At 41.1% G+C, this 25881-nt stretch overlaps 2 protein-coding genes across 7 annotated transcripts in view; one reads left to right on the top strand and one right to left on the bottom strand.

Annotated features, from left to right (window-relative positions):
• Positions 1–1970: 1970 nt before the first annotated feature.
• The window catches only part of LOC137371386 (BTB/POZ domain-containing protein KCTD21-like), a 35527-nt gene continuing 11616 nt past the window's right edge, over positions 1971–25881 (top strand). Inside the window, exons 1-2 of one of the 3 annotated variants that reach the window (XM_068033900.1) lie at positions 1971–2014; positions 10052–10846. In XM_068033900.1, the coding sequence (XP_067890001.1) occupies positions 10091–10846 (756 nt within the window). In that variant the 5' untranslated portion in view covers positions 1971–2014; positions 10052–10090. Of the gene's footprint in view, positions 2015–2114; positions 2203–10051; positions 11567–25881 lie in introns of those variants that run through there. The other 2 variants (XM_068033902.1, XM_068033901.1) reach the window with 2 other exon arrangements.
• mitd1 (MIT, microtubule interacting and transport, domain containing 1) overlaps positions 23247–25881 on the bottom strand; it is a 51799-nt gene continuing 49164 nt past the window's right edge. For all 4 annotated transcript variants that reach the window (XM_068033904.1, XM_068033905.1, XM_068033903.1 and 1 more), the window contains one exon: positions 23247–23598. In XM_068033904.1, coding sequence (XP_067890005.1) covers positions 23503–23598 — 96 coding nt within the window. In that variant the 3' untranslated portion in view covers positions 23247–23502. The remainder of the gene's footprint in view (positions 23599–25881) is intronic.

Below are 25881 nucleotides of genomic sequence, written 5' to 3'. Positions count from 1 at the left end.
TCGGATCTTGCTGCTGGTGGGAAATGAAAGTTCAAAGGCCATTCCTTGCTTCATTTTAGGTGAAGACATAACCTGTGTCCATATATCAACATCATTCTTCCATTGATCATTCGGTTTGGCTTCACAAAACAGCGGTGGAAAATCATATCCCAACACCTTACACTTGGTTTCAGTCATCTTTCTTCAAAAAAAAACCTCCAAATACAGCTTTCTCAAAAAAAACTCCAATTCGAATCTCTTGTCTGAAAACAAATCTTAATCTCCAATCTTCACTTTCAGGCAACCATCCTCTACTACCAATGTTAGAGAAATCACCAAGCCTATTTGTGAAGAGACTAGGATGCTTTGGTGTAGATTGTTTGTTGCTTGTCACAAAGCTTACTTTTGCTTTCCAAACAACACCACCTGGCTGGCTGGCTGGCTCTTAATATATACACACTTGAAAACAATTAACTAATTAACACCCAACACCTGTTCACCCTATTACCTTGAACTACCAGGTATTTATCATCCATTTACAGAATTTCAGACCCTAACACTACTACCACTGTGTGTCGGTGGTGGAGGAAGTGAATAATTAAAGTGGTGGATGCGGTATCAATCAAGCGGGTGGATGGTGTCGAGCTTCCCGAGTGCCATTGGAGCCACACTCATCCAGGCAAGTGGACAGTAATCCATCACACTCCTGAATTGTGCCTTGTAAATGGTGGACAGACTTTAGGGAGTCAGGAGGTAGGTTACTCGCCACAGAATTTCCAGTCTCTGACCTGCTCTTGTGAGAGGTGATCTGGTTGCAACGGTTCAGGTAGGGCTTCTGACTTGAATTGTCGTTTTCAGCTGTTGATCAATGCTGTCGACTTGATGCCACTCCCACCGTATTATTTTAACTCTTTCTAAATTAATACAATCGAAGCTGAAGGGCAAGCATAAAGGTTGAACGCAGAGCTTTAATGGAGACTTTTCACTTCAGCTTACATATGCTAACTGACTGTGTAAGAGAACTGAATCGCATGATATTGCATTACTTCCCGTGATGACATACATATGAGCTTAAACATATATTTAAATGATTATATTTAACATACTAACAAATACACTATCACAATACTGTCCTTTGGCTGAGATGTTGAACTGAGGCCCTGTCTCTGGCAATACGGCATAGATAAGAGTGGAAGCAGCCAAAGTTCCCACTCAGCTGAACAACGGAGGAGAGGTGTTGGAGAAGAAGGATGTTGCCCCATGGTTACAGTCACAGAGGATGTCATCTGTAACTTTGTTTAGGACTGTTTAAATGCAATGGCAGGGGTGGAAAGCTGATCAGAGTGGTTCAAACTGGAGTTTTTGTAAAGATTCAGCACCATTTTCCAAATTTTGCTTACAATGGGGCTGTGGTTGTACTGTATATTTCCCGTGCCAAACCAGGAACTTTAATTATCAAGTATAGGTAATTGTAACATAAAAATTGTTTACAACTGCACTACACCCTGTAAAAATACTTTGAGGTTACTACTTTAAAGTATGGATACAGCACAACCATTGCAGCAATTTATTGGGTAACAACTATGCACAGTAAAGGTGCGGAAAGAATTTTGAGTGTGCTGTCACAAAAAAGGCAATAAAGTGCAGTTATCCAGGGGAGATAATATAGTGGGTGCAAATGTTATGCTGTTAGTCACCATGAGAGCCTAACCAATCATCATGACTTTTAATTTTATTTTGGGGGGTTTGATAAGCAATGTTGCGCTGTTCAGTCATACCCTACACAACAAACCCCTGCAATTTTAACTCCCCCTGCACCGAAAACCGAAACCATACGGTAACTGCAAGGCTGGTTCACAACAACCAGCCACTCAGGAATGAGTAATGCGCATGCGTACCGCAGTACCTTGTGGGAACTGTAGTTCATTATTGGGCTTTGGTGCGACAAACAACAGGCGATAAAACCACAAGGTCCAGAAACTACTGCGCTACCAGCTTCCACCACGGGTTTGTCACGAAGTTGGATTGATACAAGGTGAGTGCAGTGCACTGTGCACAATACAGCCTTTGGTCCAGTTGCGTTTGCTTGTATTTCAGATGCGCTTCATCTTTAGAGTGAATAGCAGTTGTCCAGGGAGACGAAGTTTGGGGGGGAGGAGCAATAATTTAAGGATGTATTAAAAATGCAATTTTCCGTTGCGGGGCCACAATCTTCCGGACCCGGTGCGTTTCTTTGGGATAGGTTTTTTTTAACTAATGATTCTGCTGTTTTTATTTTCTTTCAGTACTACAGTAAGGAACATTAAAATGTTTTTGTACTATGGCGGGTTCATAGCACACCACAGGGTTATGGCTGTTCCGTCTTTTTTTAAACAGTATGGACAATGTTAAAGTTTTGTAATGTATTTATTTACCTGGCAAATAATTTAGCAGTTGCGAAACAGAAACGGCTTTAACCGCATAGTAAACTTTGGAAATTAGATCTTGGTGTCAACATATTGGAGCCAATTTTTAACGGCTACCATTGGCTGAAGAATTTGATAGGCTTCTGAATTTCAAATATAATGGGTAATTTGCACTTATAAATCCGGTTGCCATTATTAATGAGAAAATTTTTTTAAAATGGAGTGGAGAATGCACCAGTGCTTTCATTCCAATTATGCTTTCACACACATTGTCATAAATACATGTGGCTGAATTTTTTTCATTCTTAGGACTTGGGTGTTGCTGGCAAGGCAAGCATTTATTGCCTTAGGGCTGCTTTGCTCTGGATGCTGTTGAGCTTTTTGAGTGTTGGAGTGCTGCTCATCCAGGAATTGGAAAGTATGCCATCACGTTCCCTGATTTGCGCTTTGTAGATGGTGGACAGACTTTGGGGAGTCAGGATTTGCGCAAGAACATAAGCACTAGGAGCAGGAGTAGGCAATTCAGCCCCTCAGACCTGCCCTGCCATTCAATACCATCATGGCTGATCTCATCTCGGCCTCAACTCCACTTTCCTGCCCTTCAACCCATTCTTTCTTTGGCCTCCTTGTCTCGAGAGACAATGGGTAAGCGCCTGGAGGTGGTCAGTAGTTTGTGAAGCAGTGCCTAGAATGGCTACAAAGGCCAATTCTAGAGTGACAGACTCTTCCACAGGTGCTGCAGATAAAATTGGTTGTTGGGGCTGTTACACAGTTGGCTCTCCCCTTGCGCTTCTGTCTTTTTTTTCCTGCCAACAGCTAAGTCTCTTCAACTCGCCACTCTTTAGCCCTGCCTTTATCTCCTCAAATCTCCTCACCTTGTTCTGGGGTAGTGAATTCCACAGACTCACGACCCTTTTGAGAGAAGTATTTTCTCCTCATCTCTGTTTTAAATCAGCTACCTCTTATCCTAAAACTATGACCTCTTGTTCTAGATTGCCTCACAAGAGGAAACATCCTCTCTGTCTACTTTGTCAATCCCCTTAATCATCTTATATACCTCAATTAGATCTCCTCTCATTCTTCTAAATTGTAGAGAGTAAAGGCCTAAATTGCTCAATCTCTCTTCATAAGACAAACCCCTCATCTCTGGAATCAATCTGGTGAACCTCCTCTGAACTGCCTCCAATGCAACTACATCCCTCCTCAAGGGGACCAAAACTGTATGCAATACTCCAGGTGCGGTCTCACTAATGCCTTGTACAGTTGCAGCAACACTTCCCTACTTTTATATTCTATTCCTTTATCAATAAATGCCAAAATTGCATTTGCCTTCCTTATTACCTGCTGTACCTGCATACTAGCTTTCTGCGATTCATGCACGAGGACACCCAGATCCTTCTGCACCAAAGCACTCTGAAGTTTCTCTCCATTTAGATGATAATTTGCCTTTCTATTCTTCTGACCAAAATGGATAACCTCACACTTATCTATGTTGAACTCCCATCTGCCAAATTTTGGCCCATTCACCTAACCTATCCATATCCATTTGTAAGTTTCTTATTTCTTTATTGCAACTTACTATCCCACCTATTTTAGTGTCATTTGGCTATAGTACCTTCTATCCCTGCATCCAAGTCATTAATATAGATTGTAAATGGTTGGGCCCAAGGACCGAACCCTGTGGTACCCCACGAGTTACATCTTGCCAACCAGAAAAAAGACCCATTTATTCTGACTCTCTTTTCTGTTGGTTAGCCAATCCTCTATCCAAGCTAATAAATTGCCCCTAACTCCGTGTGATCTTACTTTGTGTATTCATCTTTTGTGCGGTACCTTATCAAATGCCTCCTGAAAGTCCAGATATACTATATCTACAGGATCTCCATTATCCACTTTGCTTGTCACAGCTTCGAAGAACTCTAGCAAATTAGTCAAACAGGATTTGCCCTTCATAAGACCATGCTGACTCTGATGGATTGCATTTTGACTTTCTAAATGCCCTGTTATTACTTCCTTAATAATGGATTCTAACAATTTCCCAACGACAGATGTTAAAATAACTGGTCTATAGTTTCCTACTTTCTGCCTCCCTCCCTTTTTCAATAAGGGTGTTATATTAGCTTTTTTCCAATCCACTGGAACCTTTCCCGCGTCCAGGGACTTTTGGAATGTTATAACCAATGGATCCACTATATTTGAATCACTCGCTGCAGAATATTCAGTTTCTGACCCTTTTATAGCCACAGTATTTATGTGGCTGGTCCAATTAAGTTTCTGGTCAAAGGTGACCAATCCCCCCAGAATGTTGATGCTGGGGGATTTGGTGATGGTAATGCTGTTGAATGTCCAAGGGAGATGCTTAGACTCTCTTTTTGTTGGGGAGGGTTATTGGCAGGTACTTGTGTGTCACAAATGTAACTTGTCACTTAACAGCCCAAGCCTGTTCATTATCTGAGGAGTTGTGAATGTTACTGAATACTGTGCAATCATCAGTGACCATCCCCACTTCTGACCTTATGATGGAGGGAGGGTCATTGAAGCAGCTGAAAATGGTTGGGCCGAGAACACTGCCATGAGGAACTCCTGCAGCAATGTTCTGGGATTTGGATTGACCACATCCATCTTCCTTTGTGTTAGGTATGACTCCAGCCAGTGAAGAGTTTTCCCCTTGATTCCCATTGACTTCAGTTTAACTAGGGCTCCCTGATGTCAAGGGCGGGCAGTCACATGCACCTCACCTCTGGAGTTCAGCTCTTCTGCTCATGCTTGGGCCAAAGCTGTAATGAGGTCTGGAGCTGAGTGGTTCTGGCGGAACTCAAACTCAGCATAGATGAGCAAGTGGTAAGTGCTCCTTGAGAACACTGATGACATCTCCCATCACTTTGGGAATTGAAAGCAAAATACTGTGGATGCTGGAAATCTGAAATAAAAACAAGAAATGCTGGAACCACTCAGCAGGTCTAGCAGCATCTGTGGAAAGAGAAGCAGAGCTAACGTTTCGGGTCAGTGACCCTTGGTCACCAGTGACCAGTGGTGTTCCACAAGGATCTGTTCTGGGACCTCTGCTCTTTGTGATTTTTATAAATGACTTGGATGAGGAAGTGGAAGGTTGGGTTAGCAAGTTTGCCGATGACACGAAGGTTGCTGGAGTTGTGGATAGTGTGGAAGGCTGTTGTAGGTTGCAACGGGACATTGACAGGATACAGAGCTGGGCTGAGAAGTGGCAGATGGAGTTCAACTTGCAAAAGTGTGAAGTGATTCATTTTGGAAGGTCGAATTTGAATGCGGAATACAGGCTTAAAGACAGGATTCTTGGTAGTGTGGAGGAACAGAGGGATCTTGGGGTCCATGTCCATAGATTGCTCAAAGTTGCCACCCAAGTTGATAGGGTTGTTAAGAAGGCGTATGGTGTGTTGGCTTTCATTAACAGGGGGATTGAGTTTAAGAGCCGTGAGGTTATGCTGCAGCTCTATAAGGCCCTGGTTCGACCACACTTGGAATATTGTGTTCAGTTCTGGTCACCTCATTATAGGAAGGATGTGGAAGCTTTAGAGAGGGTGCAGAGGAGATTTACCAGGATGCGGCCTGGACTGGAGGGCATGTCCTATGAAGAAAGATTGAGGGAGCTAGGGCTTTTCTCATTGGAGCGAAGAAGGATGAGAGGTGACTTGCTAGAGGGGTACAAGATGATGAGCGGCATAGATAGAGTGGATAGCCAGAGACTTTTTCCCAGGGTGGAAAGGGCTATCACCAGGGGGCATAATTTTAAGGTGATTGGAGGAAGGTTTCAGGGAGATGTCAGAGGTAGGTTCTTTACACAGAGAGTGGTGGGTGCGTGGAATGCGCTGCCAGCGGTAGTAGTAGAAGCAGATACATTAAGGACATTTAAGCAACTCTTGGATAGGTACATGGATGATAGTAGAATGAAGGGTAGGTAGTTAGTTTGATCTTAGAGTAGGTTAAAGGTTCGGCACAACATCGTGGGCCGAAGGGCCTGTACTGTGCTGTACTGTTCTATGTTCCACTATCGTTGAGAATGGTGATGTATCTGGAGCCATCTCCTCCCATTAGTTGTTTAATTGTCCACTGCCGTTTCTGACTGCATGTAGTCAGACTGCAGAGTTTTGATCTGATCTGTCAGTTGTGGGATTGCTTAATGCTGTTTAGCATGCATTTAGTCCCTTGTTGGCACCCCATTTTTAGGTATGCTTGGTGTTGCTTCTGGCATGCTCTCCTGCACTCCTCATTGAACCAGGGTTGATACCCTGGCTTAATGGTAATACCAAGAGTAAGAGATATGCTGGGCCATGAGGTTACGAATTGTGGTGGAAGACAATTCTGCTGCTGATGGCCTGTAATGCCTCATGGATGCCCAGTTTTGAGCTACCAGATCTGTTCTGAATCTATCCCATTTAGCATGGTGGTAGTGGCACACAACATGATGTAGGGATCCTCCGTGTGAAAGCAGAACTTTGCTTCCATAAGACTTGTGTGGTGGTCGCTTCTACTAATACTGTCAGGGACAGATGTATTTGCGACATGCAGATTGTTGAGAATTTTCAATTTTGGCAACAATAATTCTTTTATCTCTTCAGCAAGTATGATGTTTATTGAATAATTGCAGTGAAGTAGATGTCATTTTGCAGAATGGCTCTGATCTGTCCTAGAACTTGAGCCAATGCCCAACAAAGTAGATCACTCTTCCAGGCATGTTTAGTCATGCATTGATTTCCTTAATCTTGTATAGAATTATAGTACTTGCATCACAGAAACAGGTTATTTGGCCCAACAGGTCTGTGTTGCTGTTTATTCTTCACATGAACCTCCTCCCATCTTGCATCATCTCCCTATCAACCCAATCTTCCTGTCCTTTACAACTTCACTCAAAACTCTGATAGAGTTCATTTGAAAGGCTTTTCCCTTCAGCTCAACTAGGATTACATTAAAAAACCTAACCAATACTGTAATCTTGGCATTTCTTCCTCTCCAAATGGAATTTTTGATAACAAAAGGTTTCATGGTACAAAGCCAACTGAAGAAACAAAAGATGTGTCTGGATGAGGTATAGATGGCAGTATAGCAGCCGTTTGAATACATTCCTACCCTATCACAGATTTTCCCTTTTGTTCTTTTCTCCCCACCCACCTTTTCACTTGCTCAAAACCTCCTACATTTCTAATCTTTGCCAGTTCTGAGGAAAGATCATCAAATGTTAATTCTGTTTTTCTCTCCACAGATACTGCCTGACCTGATGAGTACATCCAACATTTTCTGTCTTTTGTTAGATTTCCAGCACCCGCAGTATTTTGCTTTTGTGTTGTGGAGGTTTTGATGATGTTTGAGAAGTTTGTAGCAAAAGTACAGTCCAGAACATAGAAATTGTTTGTAAGAGGGGAAAAAAGTGGAATTCCACACTCTGAACCGAATGAAAGAGAAACACAGGAATGAAAACAAATAAGACAATGCAGAAATCTATTTTTCTTTTCTTTCTCAATTTTATTGCTGTCTCTTCCTGAAATTAGTGAATAGAAATCTGCTGCTAGACCAATGTTGATGATTTTAGTAAGTCACTAGGTCAGCTGCTGGAGATCTGCTTCCAAGCCTCTGCCACTGCTAGTAAAATCCAGTTGTATGAGAATGTTTCCAGTTTTTGTACCTCTATCAGCTTCAAGGTTGACTGAAACTGACTTTCACATGACAATGCAAAAGCTTTGGGGTGCTGCTGTAGTGTGTAATCAGCAGCACTGGATGGAAACAGACACCTGAGATGCCTAGTCTTCACAGAAGCAAAATAGACCATGTAAACAAAAATATGCTTTAGAATGGTGATATGTTAGTCATTTTTTAAATGATAAAAATGGGGATATACTGTGGACTGTGTGCACTCTTCTCCTTCCCTCCCTTTTCCAGATTTCTCCATTTAGTTAGATTGTTCCTTAAAGTAAGATCATCTTCATTGGAATGCTGGTGAATCGTATTGCTTGCTAAATATTTACTGAATATCCATTCATTCATTTTGAACAATATTTCCACAAACCGAACGGTAAAGTTTTTTTTTAGTGGGTGGCATTTTTCAAGATGTTAAATTTTACAGGGAGTGGGACCAAATATGCAATGATATACAATTTTTGTGTTGGATTTAAAGAGGAAGATCTAATTTTGAAGTGAAGTATTACTGGGCATCATTGGATTAGGAATTAAATGGCAGCTCCAGATTAGAAGCCAGAAATCAAGTGTCAATTCTCATTCTGTCTGTAGATACAAGCTGGCTGAGTTTGTAGCCATTCTGTTTTTCTCTCTCCACAGATGCTGCCAGACTTGCTGAGTATTTCCAGCATTTTCTGCTTTTATTTCAGATTTCCAGCATCTGCAGTATTTTGCTTTTCTGGCCATTCTCCTCAGGGTTTTGCACGAGGGGGATTTCACCAAACTGGTTATATAAAAAGGGACAGCATTTCCTTTTGAAAATACATAATGTGACTATTGGGAAGGTAGAAGACCTTGGTGTTTTATCGTCTAGCAAATAAACTGCGCTCTTATATGGCTTACACTATGCTTCCTCTAAAGTGTCTTGCATTGCTATTGTGAGCAAAACAACTTAAAAACCAGCAGTCTAACTCCTTCCCAAACAGTGCTGGTACTAAAAATGTGATAGTTTCGTGAATATTGTCTCTTAAGCTGACTTAGAGGGAAGTAGCACTGGGTGGATTTATGCAAGATAATGCCTTATCGCATCCTCAGGACAATCCAAAATGCCTCACAACTAATGATCTGCTTTTAGTGACTGCAGTTGAGTGGACAAATGTGACAACCCAGTGCATACAAGGTCCCGTAGTCAACAACTAAGTTCCATTAGTATGATCTTGTTGATATAGGCAGGGTGATTGGTCAGGACTACTTTGAATTGCATAAGGCAACAAATAGTTCTAGAATCTGACATACACCAATGCATGTTACCAGAGTTGTCCGCCAACCACTTATTTATATGCAACATATTATATGCCACTTATGCACTGTGTAGAACTATTGTATTTCCAATAGGCTGTGCATCGCAAAACACTAATTATAACACAATTGTAGAGCAAAAACAATTTAAAAATTAATGTTTTTTAAACATATCCCACAGAGTAAGCACATTATTGCTGTACTCAATTAAATGTAAATAAAGCAAGATAATATTGCTCCAGTATTGCAATGGATTAGTATTTGTACTTTCTATTTACAAGAGGATAATTTTTCAACTGAGATGAGCCCATTGGGGCTTATGTGAGAGGATAGGGAGATTTCTAGGGCTGTGAATAGTTGGGTGATTTTCACTTCAGTTGGATTGGATGATTAAGAAGTATTCTGTACCTAAAAGCAGAAGAGATCTTCATTGCTGACCATATTTCAAAATAATTGTTATACTGCCTCTCAAACAAAGCCAGTCCCATCTCATTCCAGGTTTGTTGGGGAAAGTAATAGAATCACAAAACTGTTATGTTATATACTTGCCTAGGAAATGAGGCTACGAATATGAAGCTACAACTTGTCTACATCTAAACGGTGAGTGTGGAGGGGTAGCAGGAGTATTTCTGTTTAGTGCAGGGTGTTTTGATCTTTGCATTAAACACTGCTTTCATATAATCTTTTTCTCTTTTTTTTGTCTTCCTTTTCCTATAAAACAGATTGTAGGGTATTAAGATACTGTACAGTGGCAAATCAGTATGTCTGACCCTATAACATTAAATGTAGGAGGAAAGTTATACACCAGTTCTCTAGCAACTTTAACGCGTTATCCAGACTCGATGCTGGGTGTCATGTTCAGTGGGAAAATGCCCTCAACTAGTGATCAGCATGGTAATTTCTTCATTGACAGAGATGGAAAAATATTTCGATATATTCTAAATTTTCTGCGCACGTCAAACCTAGACCTCCCGGATGATTTTCAAGAAGTAGGGCTCTTGAAGAGAGAAGCTGACTTTTACCAGATTCAACCTTTGATAGAGGCTTTGCAGGAGAGAGAATCTGAAAATGCCAAAGCAGAAAGGAATGCAATGCTCAACATTTCTTTGGATCAAAGACTGCAGACTGTGTACTTCACAGTTAAACCAGCCCCACAAATGTACAACCTAACCTCATGTAGCACAGAGGTCTTTGATGCAAACATATTTTGCACATCAGCTGAATTCTTGAAGCACTTGAGCTCCAAGTTTTGTTACTTTGTCAATGGTAAACTTTTACCAATTGGTTATGAGAAAAAGGATCCACACCATTTGACACTACAGTGGGTTGGACATGTTGCAGTGTTGCCTGAAGATGAATACACAAGACAGAATTTAAAAAGACTATGGATTGTACCAACAAATGAGCAAGTTAACAATTTTCAGTTGTTTGTAGAGGAAGTGTTAAAAACAGCAATGAGTGATGGATTCCATGTGGATTCATTACAGCCAGATTCCTCTGACTTCATGAATTATAAGGTACTACGTTTAGTCCGGTATAAATAGACTTAACGCTTAAAGTATTAATTATAAATGTTTATTACTGTGTAACAGTAAGAGCCTTAAGCTTTTTTTTTCCTAAACTGTATGGCACTTTAGGTTCAGGATTGCTGCATTTACCTACCCTGTCTTTATTACTTTAAACAATGAGAGCTTAACAATGTAATGTGTGTCAGTAGTTTATTTAATCATAATACTGGCAAATTCTGCCATGGGTTCAAACAATTTGTCACCCCTGGCTTTTACACTTACTGTATGACTGTATAGATAATTGTTTTGCACTGGATTTTTAATCCTATTTCATATTTGAGAAGAAATGTATCATTTTGAAAAGATGCTTTTAATGACCATATTGAATATTCCATTTTAGGAAAATTAACTTTGATAGTTAATTCTTTATGCAGTGTACTGTTTAAAATGTTAACATGCACAAACCAAAATCTCCTTAGAATCTACTTAATAATGGAATAATTGTTTTGTCAAGTCTTCTTAGTGATGAAACAAAGAAATCTAAAACATATTCTTTAATTTCATCAAATGAATTTTGCACCAGGTCTGAATTTATAAGATGCTTTTATAGGGAAAGGGCCTCAATGGATTGAAGCTACAAATTTTTCATAATATATCCTAATTCATATCTGTAGGTTTTCTGTATTCAGGTGTTGTATTTAATTCTTTTATATACATCATATTTAACCATATGGCAATTAATTTTAAAACAAATGTTGCTACCATATGCTGTGTATCATACTTTTGAAGATTTGCAAAAATCCTATGGTTGGTGAACACAAGTAATTTTCATAATTTATGGTGACTAAATTAATAATTTATTGGCGCACTGACACGGAACACAAAAGTCCGAGTGTATCAGGCCTGTGTCCTCAGTACCTTGCTCTACGGCAGCGAGGCCTGGACAACGTATGCCAGCCAAGAGCGACGTCTCAATTCATTCCATCTTCGCTGCCTTCGGAGAATACTTGGCATCAGGTGGCAGGACTATATCTCCAACACAGAAGTCCTTGAAGCGGCCAACATCCCCAGCTTATACACACTACTGAGTCAGCGGCGCTTGAGATGGCTTGGCCATGTGAGCCGCATGGAAGATGGCAGGATCCCCAAAGACACATTGTACAGCGAGCTCGCCACTGGTATCAGACCCACCGGCCGTCCATGTCTCCGTTATAAAGACGTCTGCAAACGCGACATGAAATCGTGTGACATTGATCACAAGTCGTGGGAGTCAGTTGCCAGCATTCGCCAGAGCTGGCGGGCAGCCATAAAGACAGGGCTAAATTGTGGCGAGTCGAAGAGACTTAGTAGTTGGCAGGAAAAAAGACAGAGGCGCAAGGGGAGAGCCAACTGTGCAACAGCCCCAACAAACAAATTTCTCTGCAGCACCTGTGGAAGAGCCTGTCACTCCAGAATTGGCCTTTATAGCCACTCCAGGCGCTGCTTCACAAACCACTGACCACCTCCAGGCGCGTATCCATTGTCTCTCGAGATAAGGAGGCCCAAAAGAAAAAAAAAAAGAAAATTAATAATCTAAATAACACCTGTGATGCATGTTAATAAAGGCTGTATTAACTATGGGTGGGGATCTCCATTAAGTGAACAGTGGCTCTTGCTACCAAATTGCATTTCTTCAAATCATTCACAAATATAAAACATTATGGAAAAGGTGCATGTTAAGGACTTGACTTTCCAGGCCACTTGGAGATTCTTCTCATAGAAATAACTTGTATAGGAAGGATGCCCTGTGCAGAACCAAATGGAAGCCGGGCTGTTAGAACAGACATAAAAGTTATGACTTATTAAGAATTTTGAATGGAGAAGGTCCTTCTACTTGGGCAAACATGGTGGAGCAAATTGTTATTGCTGACCTGAAGTTGAGATAAAAATAAATAACTTTTAGGGTCAAGAGGATCAAATAAGGTAATGCCGATGATCTTGTATGCTTTTATTTGTAAGGCAGGAACGTGTGTGTGTGTGTGTATATATACTCATTAGTTTCTGAATATATAACACTTAAGGCATCACAAACATAGTTGTGGACAGAAGATGGATGAATAATGGAACTAAGAAGATACAGAAAGTTCTACTTCAGTTTAAAAACAATCAAATGAGTTAGGTGTCTGTACAATCAGTGGGAATAGTACACTGCACAGGATTTCAAAGCGAAATGAATGGACGAGAGCCAACCAAAGTGGGAGGAGAAAATACCAATAATTCCAAGAATGATAATCAACTGTTTTATACTTGAGTTGCAATCACTAATAGTGGTATTGAACATTCATTGACCATTGGTGCGGTATTGACCATTGCTGGAGATTTGTCAGGTGCCTTGGGATCAGTAAGAGTGGAACCAGATGAAACCAGTTCCACAGAACTGGACATCAGAACTGGTGCTGAAGGAGGGTGGTATGGTTAAGCGAGGACGAAGGACCAGGAAGGAATGCGCATAATGGTCATGCAGGCTATAAGTTGTGATCTTGGCCATATCAATCTTGGTGCTACATGCAGAATGGAAGCTACAGTGAAGGGATTCAAATAGGGAGTTTTTGAGATTGATGGGAATGGACTAAGGTGATGACACTTTTAAAGAACCATGGAGAATAAAGATAGGTTAGAAATGGGGCAATAGTTGAAAGGGACAGACCTGAGTTTGGGTTTTTTCAAGAGGGAAGATAGCAGTTTTGAAAGGAAGAGAGATCATGCTTCAGCAATGAGAAATTGACCATGTTGGCAAGCAAGGTGATCTGGAAAGGTAGCTGGGTAAGATGGGGGTTGAGGGAGCTAGAGATGTGTGTGGTGAAAGAGAAGAGGTTGGAAAGGGCATTGGGGAGATGGGAGAGAAACTGCAGAATGCCTGTGATAAGAGAAAGGATGGGTGTGGAACTGGTTGGGAAAGGAGAAGTATATAGTGGCAAAGGCAGCTGCACAGATGTTTCTATGTTGGAGATGAAGAAATTCACTTGGTATTGGAAAATAAGGAGTTTGATTACGGAGCCCAATTCAGGAATAGTGGAAAGATTTGGCTAATGAGAGAGGCAACAGAATGTTTACTATGGTAAAGCCAGCTTTAGTGAAGAATAGCTGAACCATTTGTGTGCTAGGTGTACTTGAGTTTATGACCCTTGAACTTGGGCAATGGTGGAAACTGTACCACGAGGAATGTAAAGGGTGGGAAGCCAGAAGCGATTTAGTGAAAAGGAGGGTGTCCAACATAGAAGTGAGACAGTAATTCAACAGAGGTGCTGTGATGGGTAGAGGGCCGGAAGGGAGTTGGAAGATTGAGAGTGAATTCGTGAAGTTTAGGGAGCATTTTTCAGTAGTGGAGGGTGAGGTAAATGGAGGTTTGGAGAAGGCAAAACCATGAATAGTAAGGCAGACAAAGAAGTGATGAAAGTTAGAAAAGATTAGAGGTTGCAGCATGTTTGGGTAAGGATTGTTATGGCTGTGGATGGAAGTATTTGTGATGAGGTTCTCTGTTAGGTGAGATTGAGTGGATAGTAGGGGAAAAGTCAAAAGAAGTTGGGAAGTTTGCCAATTAATCTATACAAATCAAAACCGGACAAATTTAGATAATCGAATTTTTACAGAAATATACATTTGCAGACATCTATAAAACACATGTATTGAATAAACTCAGAACTAAGCATTTGCAAGGAATTTGGGCCAGATGTCATGCACCCTGTAATCACTAAGAAAGTGAGTATAAAACAGAATTGGGAATTAACAAATACTGTGCTGTAACTGAGGACTGAAGGTGGCTTAATGATGTTTAAATATTCAGAAAATGAGTAAGTTATTCATCAAGTATTGATTGCCAACATTAATTTCAGTTAAATGCTTCAGGTAGTTTTACAGGATGTTATCAATTTTCATTTCAAGAACATGGAGGCTGGAGGAATAGTCATTATGCTTCTGAATGTTAGTTGTAACAGAGTTTTTTTTCAACAAAAAAAACTTGCATTTGTATAGTGTCTTTCATGATCACTGGACATTCCAAAGCACTTTAAAGCCAATGAAGTACTTTTCAAGTGTAGTAACTGTTGTGACGGAGGAAACGTGGCAATCAGTACACAGCAAGCTCCTACAGGTTGCAATGTAATAATAACCAGAGCATCTGTTCTTGTGCTGTTGATTGAAGGATAAGTATTGGTCAAGAAACCAGGGGTAACTCCCCTTCTCTTTGAAATAGTGTTATGGGATCTTTTATATTTGTTACGACCGAGGCAGGAGGAGTGCACTGTTCCATTCTCCACAGGTAACAACATATTTAAATGTTTACCCAGTATGTTACAGTTAATCATATATTCTACTCTTATCCCAGAATAAAATAAACCAACCAGGTTTCTTAAATAAACAAAATAATCAGTTTATTATAAAGCAAAACTTCTCCAGTAACGTAAAGCATTAACACAGATTGAATACCTCACTCGCACACACTGGTTAAAGAGGGGGAAAAAAATAAAGAAATTCTCTCTGCAGCGCTCTTATACAAAAAATTGACAAAACAATACTTTGCCCAAATACTTGTTAATTCTTGAAGAAAATGGATGAGATATGTTGTGTCCCAAAATGGCATACAGTCTGGCATCCAAGAACACACAGGTGGATCACTGTGATCTTTTCTGGAGCAGTTCTTTTCATGGGGTGGCAAGAGTTAATCTGGCAGGCTTTCCAGGAGCTCCTCAGTAGAAACGCGGCATCAGGGATTTTAGCTCACACACTTGATTCGCAGTGCTTTACAGAAACAGGAGGAAGGAGACATGCTGGGTGCTGCTGGTATGTTGATCTCCAATTGCTTTCAACAACAGTCCACATCCCATCTGAACCAAAACAACATCTCAGAAGTGAAACTCACTCCTGACTCTCATAAATCGTAACATGTCACTTCTCTGTAAACCGCTCCCCCCAAGTATTACTTTCAGTCATGTGATATCCATAAAGGTTGTTTTCAAACACAATATCTCAAGTCCTTTCAATGAACTTGTAAAAAAAAATTATGGAGTCTTTTCAGTTTTCCCAATTAAACCAATATCCGTGATTCTAAAATACGAATCCTCAAAAAAAAAATGTTTTAAATAGGTGGACATTGTTATGAAAGTGCTTCTGAGAGGACAGACGGGGCCTCAGTTTAACGTCTCATCCGAAAAACTGCACCTCCAACAGTGTAGCACTCACTCTGTACTGCACTAGAGCGTCAGCCTTTACTGTTTTGCGCTCAAATCCTGTAGTAGCACTTGAATCCACAACGTTAGTACTACCAACTGAGCTACGGCTGCCACTTCACAAAAGAACAGATGAGGATAATCCAGCAGGTGTAACTTACTTGAATTTTCAGAAGCCATTCAGTGACAGCCTAACTCAGTTATTGAGCCTCCACATGCAAGTGAAATTATGCGTCATCTCCAGGGACTAAGAGATGGAATTTATAGTGATGCTATTCTCTTAAGAGCTACCGGCATCGCTTGCCATGTAAATGAGGTGACCGCTGCTGTGCTATGAATATGGCACATCTCTGGGCTATGCTCCTATTTTTATCCATTTATTAGCTGTAGTTCTCTTTTTAGCCTGTATGGTAAGTTTGTTTCTCCGTGTTTCAACCTCACTACTGGACAGAATACAGATGAATCTATATCTGGCTTTCATAATATGCCCAGAGCATCTCCAGTTATGGCATTGGCCCAGCTGATTCTAATTCCTAGTCAGTTGGTCCCAGCTGCTGCAATGTTTTTCAATTCCAGTGGAAGAAATAGCAGCTTGGGCAATGCCAAAACATTGGCACTTTTGGATCCACCTTAATCATGCATTGTCACTGGATTTTTTTGTGAAATCTTGGCAGTTGACTTTTTAAAAAAAAAAACTTTACACCATGGTTTTCTTTCTCAACAGGAGCTGAGACTATCCTTGTCTCGACAAATAACTGATGAAAGTACCCTTGTGTGGGCTACCCAAACAGCAATCTAATGTGTCCACCGCATGAGACTAGAGCCTATTATCAATCTTAAGTCCCCACTGCAGTTGTTCATAGTGACCGACTTTCAGATTTTGCAAGACGTGAGCTTGCTGCACTGAACACACTTGTGGCATTTTAAGTGGAGTGTTCTATTATAGTAAGAATGGTTCAGGATCTTGGCACTGCATTAGTAGTGTAATTTAGACTCCATGACGGTTGCCATTTTTGTAGTGTCCTTTTGAAATGAACTGCTATGCAGTGGCTTCGTTACCATAAGAAATTGCAATTAATAGGCTCCATTAGTTGCAGGTTGAAGACAACTTAGATTGCTGCTTTGGGCAACACGCACTGAGGTACTTTTCAGTTGCTGTTATTAAAGGGTTATTATGTGTCCAGAAATTGCAGTCTTGAGACTGATGGAGTTCTGATTATTCATGACCACAGAATGGGGAGTTCACAGGGCTTGGATTTGGGCACATGAAGCTCACAAAGTGGAGACCTCCCTAGGACACTGTCCAGTTTGATATACTGCATTTGCCAATGTGACATATTTGTACACTACGCAAGAAAGCATTTAATAATTTTTTAAAAAGTATTTCATCTGCCATCCTAAGATTTATAAACACACCATCCAAGAGCAGATCCATATGAAGAAAGGCAGCAAGGAAGGCAACCAAGATGCTTTCATTAAATAGCCTAAATGACATACGAGCTTTAAGTCATTGACCACTTGGAAAATCACGGAAGTAAGCGGTTTTTAACCAGTGTGAGACATTTTTATGCTTGTATTAATGTTACCTATGTTGTGTCATGCAGGCTCCCACCTGCCAAGAATGAGGCACATTAATTTCGCCACATGGACATTAAATTTCAAATTGTTGCTGCGAAGAGGAGACGGCCTGTGATAAGGGATTGCCTGACCCCTGACTGGAAAGACATTTTTGCATATTAACAGACAAAGGAGCATGGAACAAAGGAGCTATCCCCTGCTCCAATACAATCCACAAACAGACATGGTCAAACCAGTCAGTCGCATGACTAACCTGCTTGGCAGTCTGGGTTTTTTTCTGAATTGTACAGTTTGAACTGAGAGTCTGCAGAAAGCTGTTTGCTCCTGGATTGAGATGATCTCCGAGCTGGCTCACCACAGCCCCTCCTGTCTGCTCCCATCTCTTTCTCACAGAACTCCAAAACCCACTGAAGACACATGAACCCCAAGAGAGAAAAGTTTCCTACAGTGAACAAGGTTTAAGAAGAATACTGGGCCCCAATGAAAAGCAAGATCTACCTACAATCGAGGACTCTACAATGAGCTCGAAGAACCGTAACAACTCTTCAGAAATTGCCTCAAACTTTTCCACTTCAATTTTCTTTTCTTCTTCTCTGTCTCCATTTGCATGTATCGTGTATGCATGCTAGCATGGGCGCATCGTGTATCTGTAGGCGTCAACTGAATTAGAGTTTAAGTTTAATAAATTTCAACTTTTCTTCTTTAAACCTAAGAAAGCCTGTTTGTGCTGATTTCTTTGCCTTATAATTGGAAAGCGATGAACACAGATTCACCAAGGGGGAGCTAAAAAACACAGTGTGGTTTAAAAATAAAACCCTGTTAGAGTAAGACCAGGTCAAGGCTGAAAGGGAACCCCATACCTCTGTCCCATCTGGTCGTAACCATAGCAACATCTTTAATCATAGAGCTACAGTTGCCAAATGCTCCAGTAGCTCTATGATTAAAGATGTTGCTATGGTTAGTAGTAATGGTTCTTTAATCTGACTTTTGCAAACCATAGATTCCACAGTTAAAATACATTTTTCTTACATATGCCATCTTTCTCCAGGAAGAATTTATGAATGTAAGCACTATACACGAATATGATCGTATAATGATGTTTACTATTAGACAGACATTAGTCCAGATTTTGCAGTCAGCAGCGAAGCAAGGATGCTTGCCACTGATTTATAAGAAAGCTGCCCACAAAAATCCAGTGATTTCTGTGGTATGGATTTCCTCTTTCCCAATGACAGTTGAAATCTGGCACCAAGTAAAGGGGATGTCTTTGTATGCAGCGGCAGTGATATCAGCAAGCAGGTAGGCAACCAATCACATTTAAATATTCACACAGAAAATCAGGCTAAAAGCACTTAATCTGAAATAAAAGGATATTTTCAGATGGTGAAATAAATGATGATTGGATTAAGATACAAGCTAAAACAAAGGTAAACAACCATTATAAAAAATTAAAATGTGGAATTTTATCATTAATGAAGAAATTTGACATTCCACAAGTATAAATTTAGATTTTCAGGGCCACTGAAGGTGTTTAGCAGTACTTATAAAGTTAGTACGCTGTTTAAAAACCTAGTTACACCACATTCAACAACCTGTAACTTTGCCCAGGGCTTTTTCTTTGGCCTCCTTATCTCAAGAGACAATGGGTAAGCGCCTGGAGGTGGTCAGTGGTGTGTGGAGCAGCGCCTGGAGTGGCTATAAAGGCCAATTTTAGAGTGACGGGCTCTTCCACAGGTGCTGCAGAAAAATTTGTTTGTCGGGGCTGTTTCACAGTTGGCTCTCCCCTTGCACCTCTGTCTTTTTTCCTGCCAACTGCTAAGTCTCTTCAACTCGCCACACTTTAGCCCTGCCTTTATGGCGAACGCTGGCAACTGACTCCCACGACTTGTGATCAATGTCACAGGACTTCATGTCGCGTTTGCAGACGTCTTTAAAGCGGAGACATGGATGGCTGGTGGGTCTGATACCAGTGGCGAGCTCGCTGTACAATGTGTCTTTGGGGATCCTGCCATCTTCCATGCGGCTCACGTGGCCAAGCCATCTCAAGTGCCGCTGACTCAGTAGTGTGTATAAGCTGGGGATGTTGGCCGCCTCGAGGACTTCTGTGTTGGCGATACGGTCCTGCCACCTGATGCCAAGGATTCTCCAGAGGCAGCGAAGATGGAATGAATTGAGACGTCGCTCTTGGCTGACATACGTTGTCCAGGCTTCGCTGCCATAGAGCAAGGTACTGAGGACACAGGCTTGATACACTTGGACTTTTGTGTTCCGTGTCAGTGCGCCATTTTCCCACACTCTCTTGGCCGGTCTGGACATAGCAGTGGAAGCCTTTCCCATGCGCTTGTTGATTTCTGCATCGAGAGACAGGTTACTGGTGATAGTTGAGCCTAGGTTGGTGAACTCTTGAACCACTTCCAGAGCGTGGTCGCCAATATTGATGGATGGAGCATTTCTGACGTCCTGCCCCATGATGTTCGTTTTCTTGAGACTGATGGTTAGGCCAAATTCATTGCAGGCAGCCGCAAACCTGTCGATGAGACTCTGCAGGCACTCTTCAGTGTGAGATGTTAAAGCAGCATCGTCAGCAAAGAGGAGTTCCCTGATGAGGACTTTCCGTACTTTGGACTTCGCTCTAAGACGGGAAAGGTTGAACAACCTGCCACCTGATCTTGTGTGGAGGAAAATTCCTTCTTCAGAGGATTTGAACGCATGTGAAAGCAGCAGTGAGAAGAAAATCCCAAAAAGTGTGGGTGCGAGAACACAGCCCTGTTTCACACCACTCAGGATAGGAAAGGGGTCTGATGAGGAGCTACCATGTTGAATTGTGCCTTTCATATTGTCATGGCATGAGATGATGATACTTAGTAGCTTTGGTGGACATCCAATCTTTTCTAGTAGTCTGAAGAGACCACGTCTGCTGACGAGGTCAAAGGCTTTGGTCAGATCAATGAAAGCAATGTAGAGGGGCATCTGTTGTTCGCGGCATTTCTCCTGTATCTGACGAAGGGAGAACAGCGTGTCAATGGTCGATCTCTCTGCACGAAAGCCACACTGTGCCTCAGGGTAGACGCGCTTGGCCAGCTTCTGGAGCCTGTTTAGAGCGACTCGAGCAAAGACTTTCCCCACTATGCTGAGCAGGGAGATTCCACAGTAGTTGTTGCAGTCACCGCGGTCACCTTTGTTTTTATAGAGGGTGATGATATTGGCATCGTGCATGTCCTGAGGTACTGCTCCCTTGTCCCAGCACAGGCATAGCAGTTCATGTAGTGCTGAGAGTATAGCAGGCTTGGCACTCTTGATTATTTCAGGGGTAATGCTGTCCTTCCCAGGGGCTTTTCCGCTGGCTAGATAATCAATGGCATCACTGAGTTCCGATTTTGTTGGCTGTATGTCCAGCTCATCCATGACTGGTAGAGGCTGGGCTGCATTGAGGGCAGTCTCAGTGACAACATTCTCCCTGGAGTACAGTTCTAGGTAGTGCTCAACCCAGCGGTCCATTTGTTTGCGTTGGTCAGTGATTATGTCCCCTGATTTAGATTTGAGGGGGGGCGATCTTCTTGATGGTTGGCCCAAGAGCTCTCTTAATGCCATCATACATTCCTCTGATGTTTCCGGTGTCTGAGGCCAGCTGAATATGACTGCATAGGTGTTGCCAGTCATCGTTTGCGCAGCGCCTGGCTGTTCTTTGTGCAGTGCTTCTGGCTGCTTTAAGTGCTACGGATGTTAACTCGCTGGGGGCTTTCTTGTAGTTCAACAGTGCAATGCGCTTAGTGGCTATGACAGGTTCCAGCTCTTCATTATGAGATTGAAACCATATTCAACAACCTGTAACTTTGCCCAGGGCTTTTATAGTGAGATAAATAGCATAAAAGTGGAAGTTCTTGTCATTTCAACTGATTTCGATTTGTTGCAGGGAGGGAGGTGCCTCAACAGCACAGCCTCTAAGAAGCATACAGTCCCTGGCAATTTATGAATTTCTGCACATGTGCAGTGCAGACTTCAGACGCTTCTGTCCATTTCAGTAGAGTAATCACTGTGAATGCAAACAGTTTCCCATCATTACCACTGCAAAATCCGGGCCATTGAGTCATTGTGAAGAGGTCAAATGAAACTAATGAGTTAGTAATTTTAGATTAGATTAGATTAGAGATACAGCACTGAAACAGGCCCTTCGGCCCACCGAGTCCGTGCCGAACATCAACCACCCACCTATGCTAATCCTACACTAATCCCATATTCGAATACAGCCCAATTAAGAATCTTTTGAAGACCTAACACTGTGTTTCTCAAAACTGAAGTTTATATGGTTATTTTCACTTTTTTACTAAATTTCTGCATGTATGAAGAGGAACCGAATATATGAATGGGCATTTAATTTTTTTATTCTTTCATGGGATGCGTGCATCGCTGGCAAGGCCAGCATTTATTGCCCATCCTTAATTGCCCTGAGAAAGTGGTGGTGAGCCTCCTCCTTGAACCACTGCAGTATGTGTAGTGTAGGTATTCCGACAGTGTTAAGTAGGGAATTCCCAGATTTTGACCAAATGGCGATGAAGGGACAGTGATGTATTTCCAAGTCAGGATGTTGTGTGACTTGGAAGGGAGCTTGTAGGTGGTGGTGTTCCCATGCACCTGCTGTCCTTGTCCATCTCAGAAGTGGAGTTCGTTGGTTTGCAAGGTGCTGTTGAAGCTTTGGCATGTTGTTGCAGGGCATCTTATATGGTACGTACTGCAGCCATGGTGTGCTAGGGGTAAAGAATGAATGTTTAGGGGTAGTGGTGGATGGGGTGCTAATCAAGTGGGCTGCTTTGTCCTGGATGGTGTCCGGCTTGTTGAGTGTTGTTGGAGAGTATTCCATCACACTCCTGACTTGCGTCTTTCAGATGGTGGAAAGGGGTATAGGAAACAAGGAGCTGAGTTGTTCACGACAGAATTCCCAGCTTCTGATCTACACTTGTAGCTGGTCTAGTTAAGCTTCTGATCATTGGTGACTTCCACAATATTGATGGGGTTTCAGCAATACTAATGGCATTGAAAAGCAAGTAGAGGCGGTTAGAATCTCTTGTTCGAAATGGTCATTGCCTGGCACTTGTGTGGTGTGAATGTTACTTGTCGCTGTCAGCCCAAGCCTGAATGTTGTCCAGGTCATGCTGCATGCGGACATGGACTGCTTCATTACCTGAGGAGTTGGGAATGGAACTGAACACTGCAATCATCAGCGACCATCCCCACTTCTGACCTTATGATGGAGGGAAGGTCATAGAAGCAGCTTAAGATGGTTGGCCCTAGGACACTGCCTTGAGGAATTCCTGCAGTAATGGCCTGACCTCCAACAACCACAACCATCTTCCTTGTACTAGGTATGACTCCAGCTACTGGAGAGTTTTCCCACCAATATTTTTACATAGTATGAATTGTGTAAAGTCGACACAATGTACATAAAATGGAATTTATGCCAGTGGAAGGAGGACAACTTGCCTGTGCAATGTATTCCATTTCCAAGGCTATTGTAATCCACCCTTTATCTCATTAAAACTGCTGGTGTTGCTCTAAAATATTGGTTTCTTCACATGATGAATATGTAAATTATTCAGTTTACAGCAGCCATGCATAGGAATCAACATGGATCGATATGAAAGACGTGAGTGAACTGTCAGCTTTTATCAAAGTTATGGTATAATACACATTCAGAAAATCTTATAAAGTTGTTGGTACATTCAGCATTTAAAGAATAAACTTTTTTTTTTGGTAAGAAAATTCTTGGTGCTAGGCATTCAAGTGATATTAACTTCACTATTACAAAAAAAAATTAAAGATCCAGGAAGTCAGTATTTGTACATTGCATAAGAGTAATAAAATAAGCAGAATAGCAGGATCTGTAAATTATGAATTCTTTGTATGGTTGATATGGAAAATGTCCACTGTAGTTTCATGGCATTGTCTCAAGTCAAAGTCACAGTAACCAATAGAAAATCGGCCCTGGAAAAATAACATGAAAATGATCTGAAGCATCATTTTATTTATAGAAGAAAACTTAACCACAACTTTCAGCTATTGTACTTCAAAAAACCTTCTGTTGTCTGTGGCATTCATCCCTAAGCCTCTTAGTTGAATTTCTGACAGGCAAGACTGTCAGTTCACCTTAAAAAAAAAAGTCTCCCTACTTCACGTAATTTAATGTATTTGAATTTAACTTGAAGTTGTTATATTCCTGCTTTGTTCATTGCACGATTGCATGTTGCTGTCTTTATTTTCATACACATTCTCTCTGCTGCTTCCTCCTTTTTGCTTCTTATTCATTGTTGCTGTCCCACCCCAGGTTTCTGTTGTTCCAATAGAATTGTCATGTTTTAGGATGTTGTTGAGTATTTTTCCACAGAAAATATTGAGAACGTTTTTTTTTTTAAAGTATTTGCTTTAATGTTATCATTAAAAAAATCCCTATATAAAGTTTAATGGTTCTTTTCCCAGACTGTAAACAATAAGCAATTTGTAGGCTTCTCACAGTAACTAGAAAACGCCTGAAACCCAATGTGTTGCAAAGTCTATGATCCCTATCTGTCTGGAAACACAGGATGATAAAATACGGATACCAGCAGTTGGTCAGGTCTTGGAAACAAATGGCAGAAGACAGAAGGTATTTTGTTTAAGTCAAGTAACACAATCCGCTGATGGTGGGGAATGGTAGTATATGCTTTACTTTGTACTATTCCGTGAAGATACCGTGTATTGATCGAATAAAGTGCATTCTGTCTTTTCAACCTACTGCGAAATAAAGTAGATATTCAATGTATATTAAGTCTCATCTCACCAAATGCTTGCTCAGTTCACCTTGAGAGATAGAAGTACACAGATAAAAAACACAAGTTCATAAAGAGAGGAATATTATAGTTGTGCCATTGTAAGATACTGTGAGTTAACTCTCAAATTCAAAATTCTCAGGCCATTTAACAGGAGTGATTGATGCCACTGCAGTCAAGAAGGCAACTACGACAGACCCAGATTTGTAATAGCCGGCAACCTTGGCATTGGTGAGAAAGGCAGTTCAAAAAATTTTAAAAGTGAACAAAACCGAGTCAGTAAGATATTTAAAAAGTGGATGAACACAGCCTAAATGATGAGTGTATGCTATCCTCAGTGCTTGGATGCAAGAAGGATACAAGTTGGGGAAATGGCATGTTTTGGGATATTTTGACCATTTTTTCCAAAGGATTTGGAGAAAATTACTTTTAATATTGGGGTTTTAAAGTTTATTCTATATTTTAAAAAGGCAGCTAGATGAAAGGTGATTATTATGGTAAAGAAAAGACTCAAATTTTCAACAGGGATAATTTTTTGATTTATGCTGCCTGTGGAGAGACTCACCTGTCAGGCATTGGAAATTCAGACATACACTTTTTTAACCATTTAAATTAATATTGGAAAATAGTGTGCAACGCATGCTAGGGCTAGAGTCAAAAAATTATTACTCCCATGTCCATTTCTGATCTCCTTACTCGATGCCTCTGACTTCTTTGTGGGTAGAGTCACACTTTTACCTGATTTTTGCCTCCAGTAATGTCTAGTTCATAAGGAGCATCAAGAACCAGAGCTAGGAGGTGGCACTTTCCCAGTCATACTTGGGATGTGAAACTGCACTAATCTCTCCAAAATGAATTAGAAATTAGGATTTCAATATGCAGGGAAGGCACAGCTATCCTGGAGAGTTTGGTTTCTTGCTGTAAGAACAGGCATAAGTAGATCTAATTTTGGCAGGACTAGTCAGGCAAATTACGTGAGAATAGAAATAAATGTCTTGTTCTGACAAGTTGTGAATAAAGGCTAACTTGCCCTGGCCTATGTGGTGTCTGCCAGAAACTTTGAACTTTAGATTCACCATCCATTTCACTTCTCTGCTGTTTGTTCAGGCTTCATCTGTCTGCGTGCAACCTTAGTTCTCTTAACAAAGCTTCAAGTCCCACATATGATCCATCAGCTGATATTGTCTGCCTTCATTTGTACATCACACCCATTGTTCATGTAACCCAGACCTACACTTTCAATACCTCCCATGTTTGGCTTCTCCAGCTCTCTCCTTGCTGACATAATTGCTGACAAACAACCTCCCTGACCTGAAAATTTAATTTTACATGTGTGGAATCTCATTCCTTCAGAACTTAATTAGTGCAAGAGAATTTTTTTTGCTTTCTGTGTCTCATGGCTCATTCTCAATCCCATTTTTTATGTACATGATTTTATTCTAACTTTTATATTTCATGGTTT

The sequence above is a fragment of the Heterodontus francisci genome, chromosome 6 (genome assembly GCF_036365525.1).
Source record: "Heterodontus francisci isolate sHetFra1 chromosome 6, sHetFra1.hap1, whole genome shotgun sequence".
NCBI classification, from domain to species: Eukaryota; Metazoa; Chordata; class Chondrichthyes; order Heterodontiformes; family Heterodontidae; genus Heterodontus; species Heterodontus francisci.
Note: the sequence above shows the minus strand (reverse complement) of the source record. Positions and strands in the feature narration are given on the sequence as shown.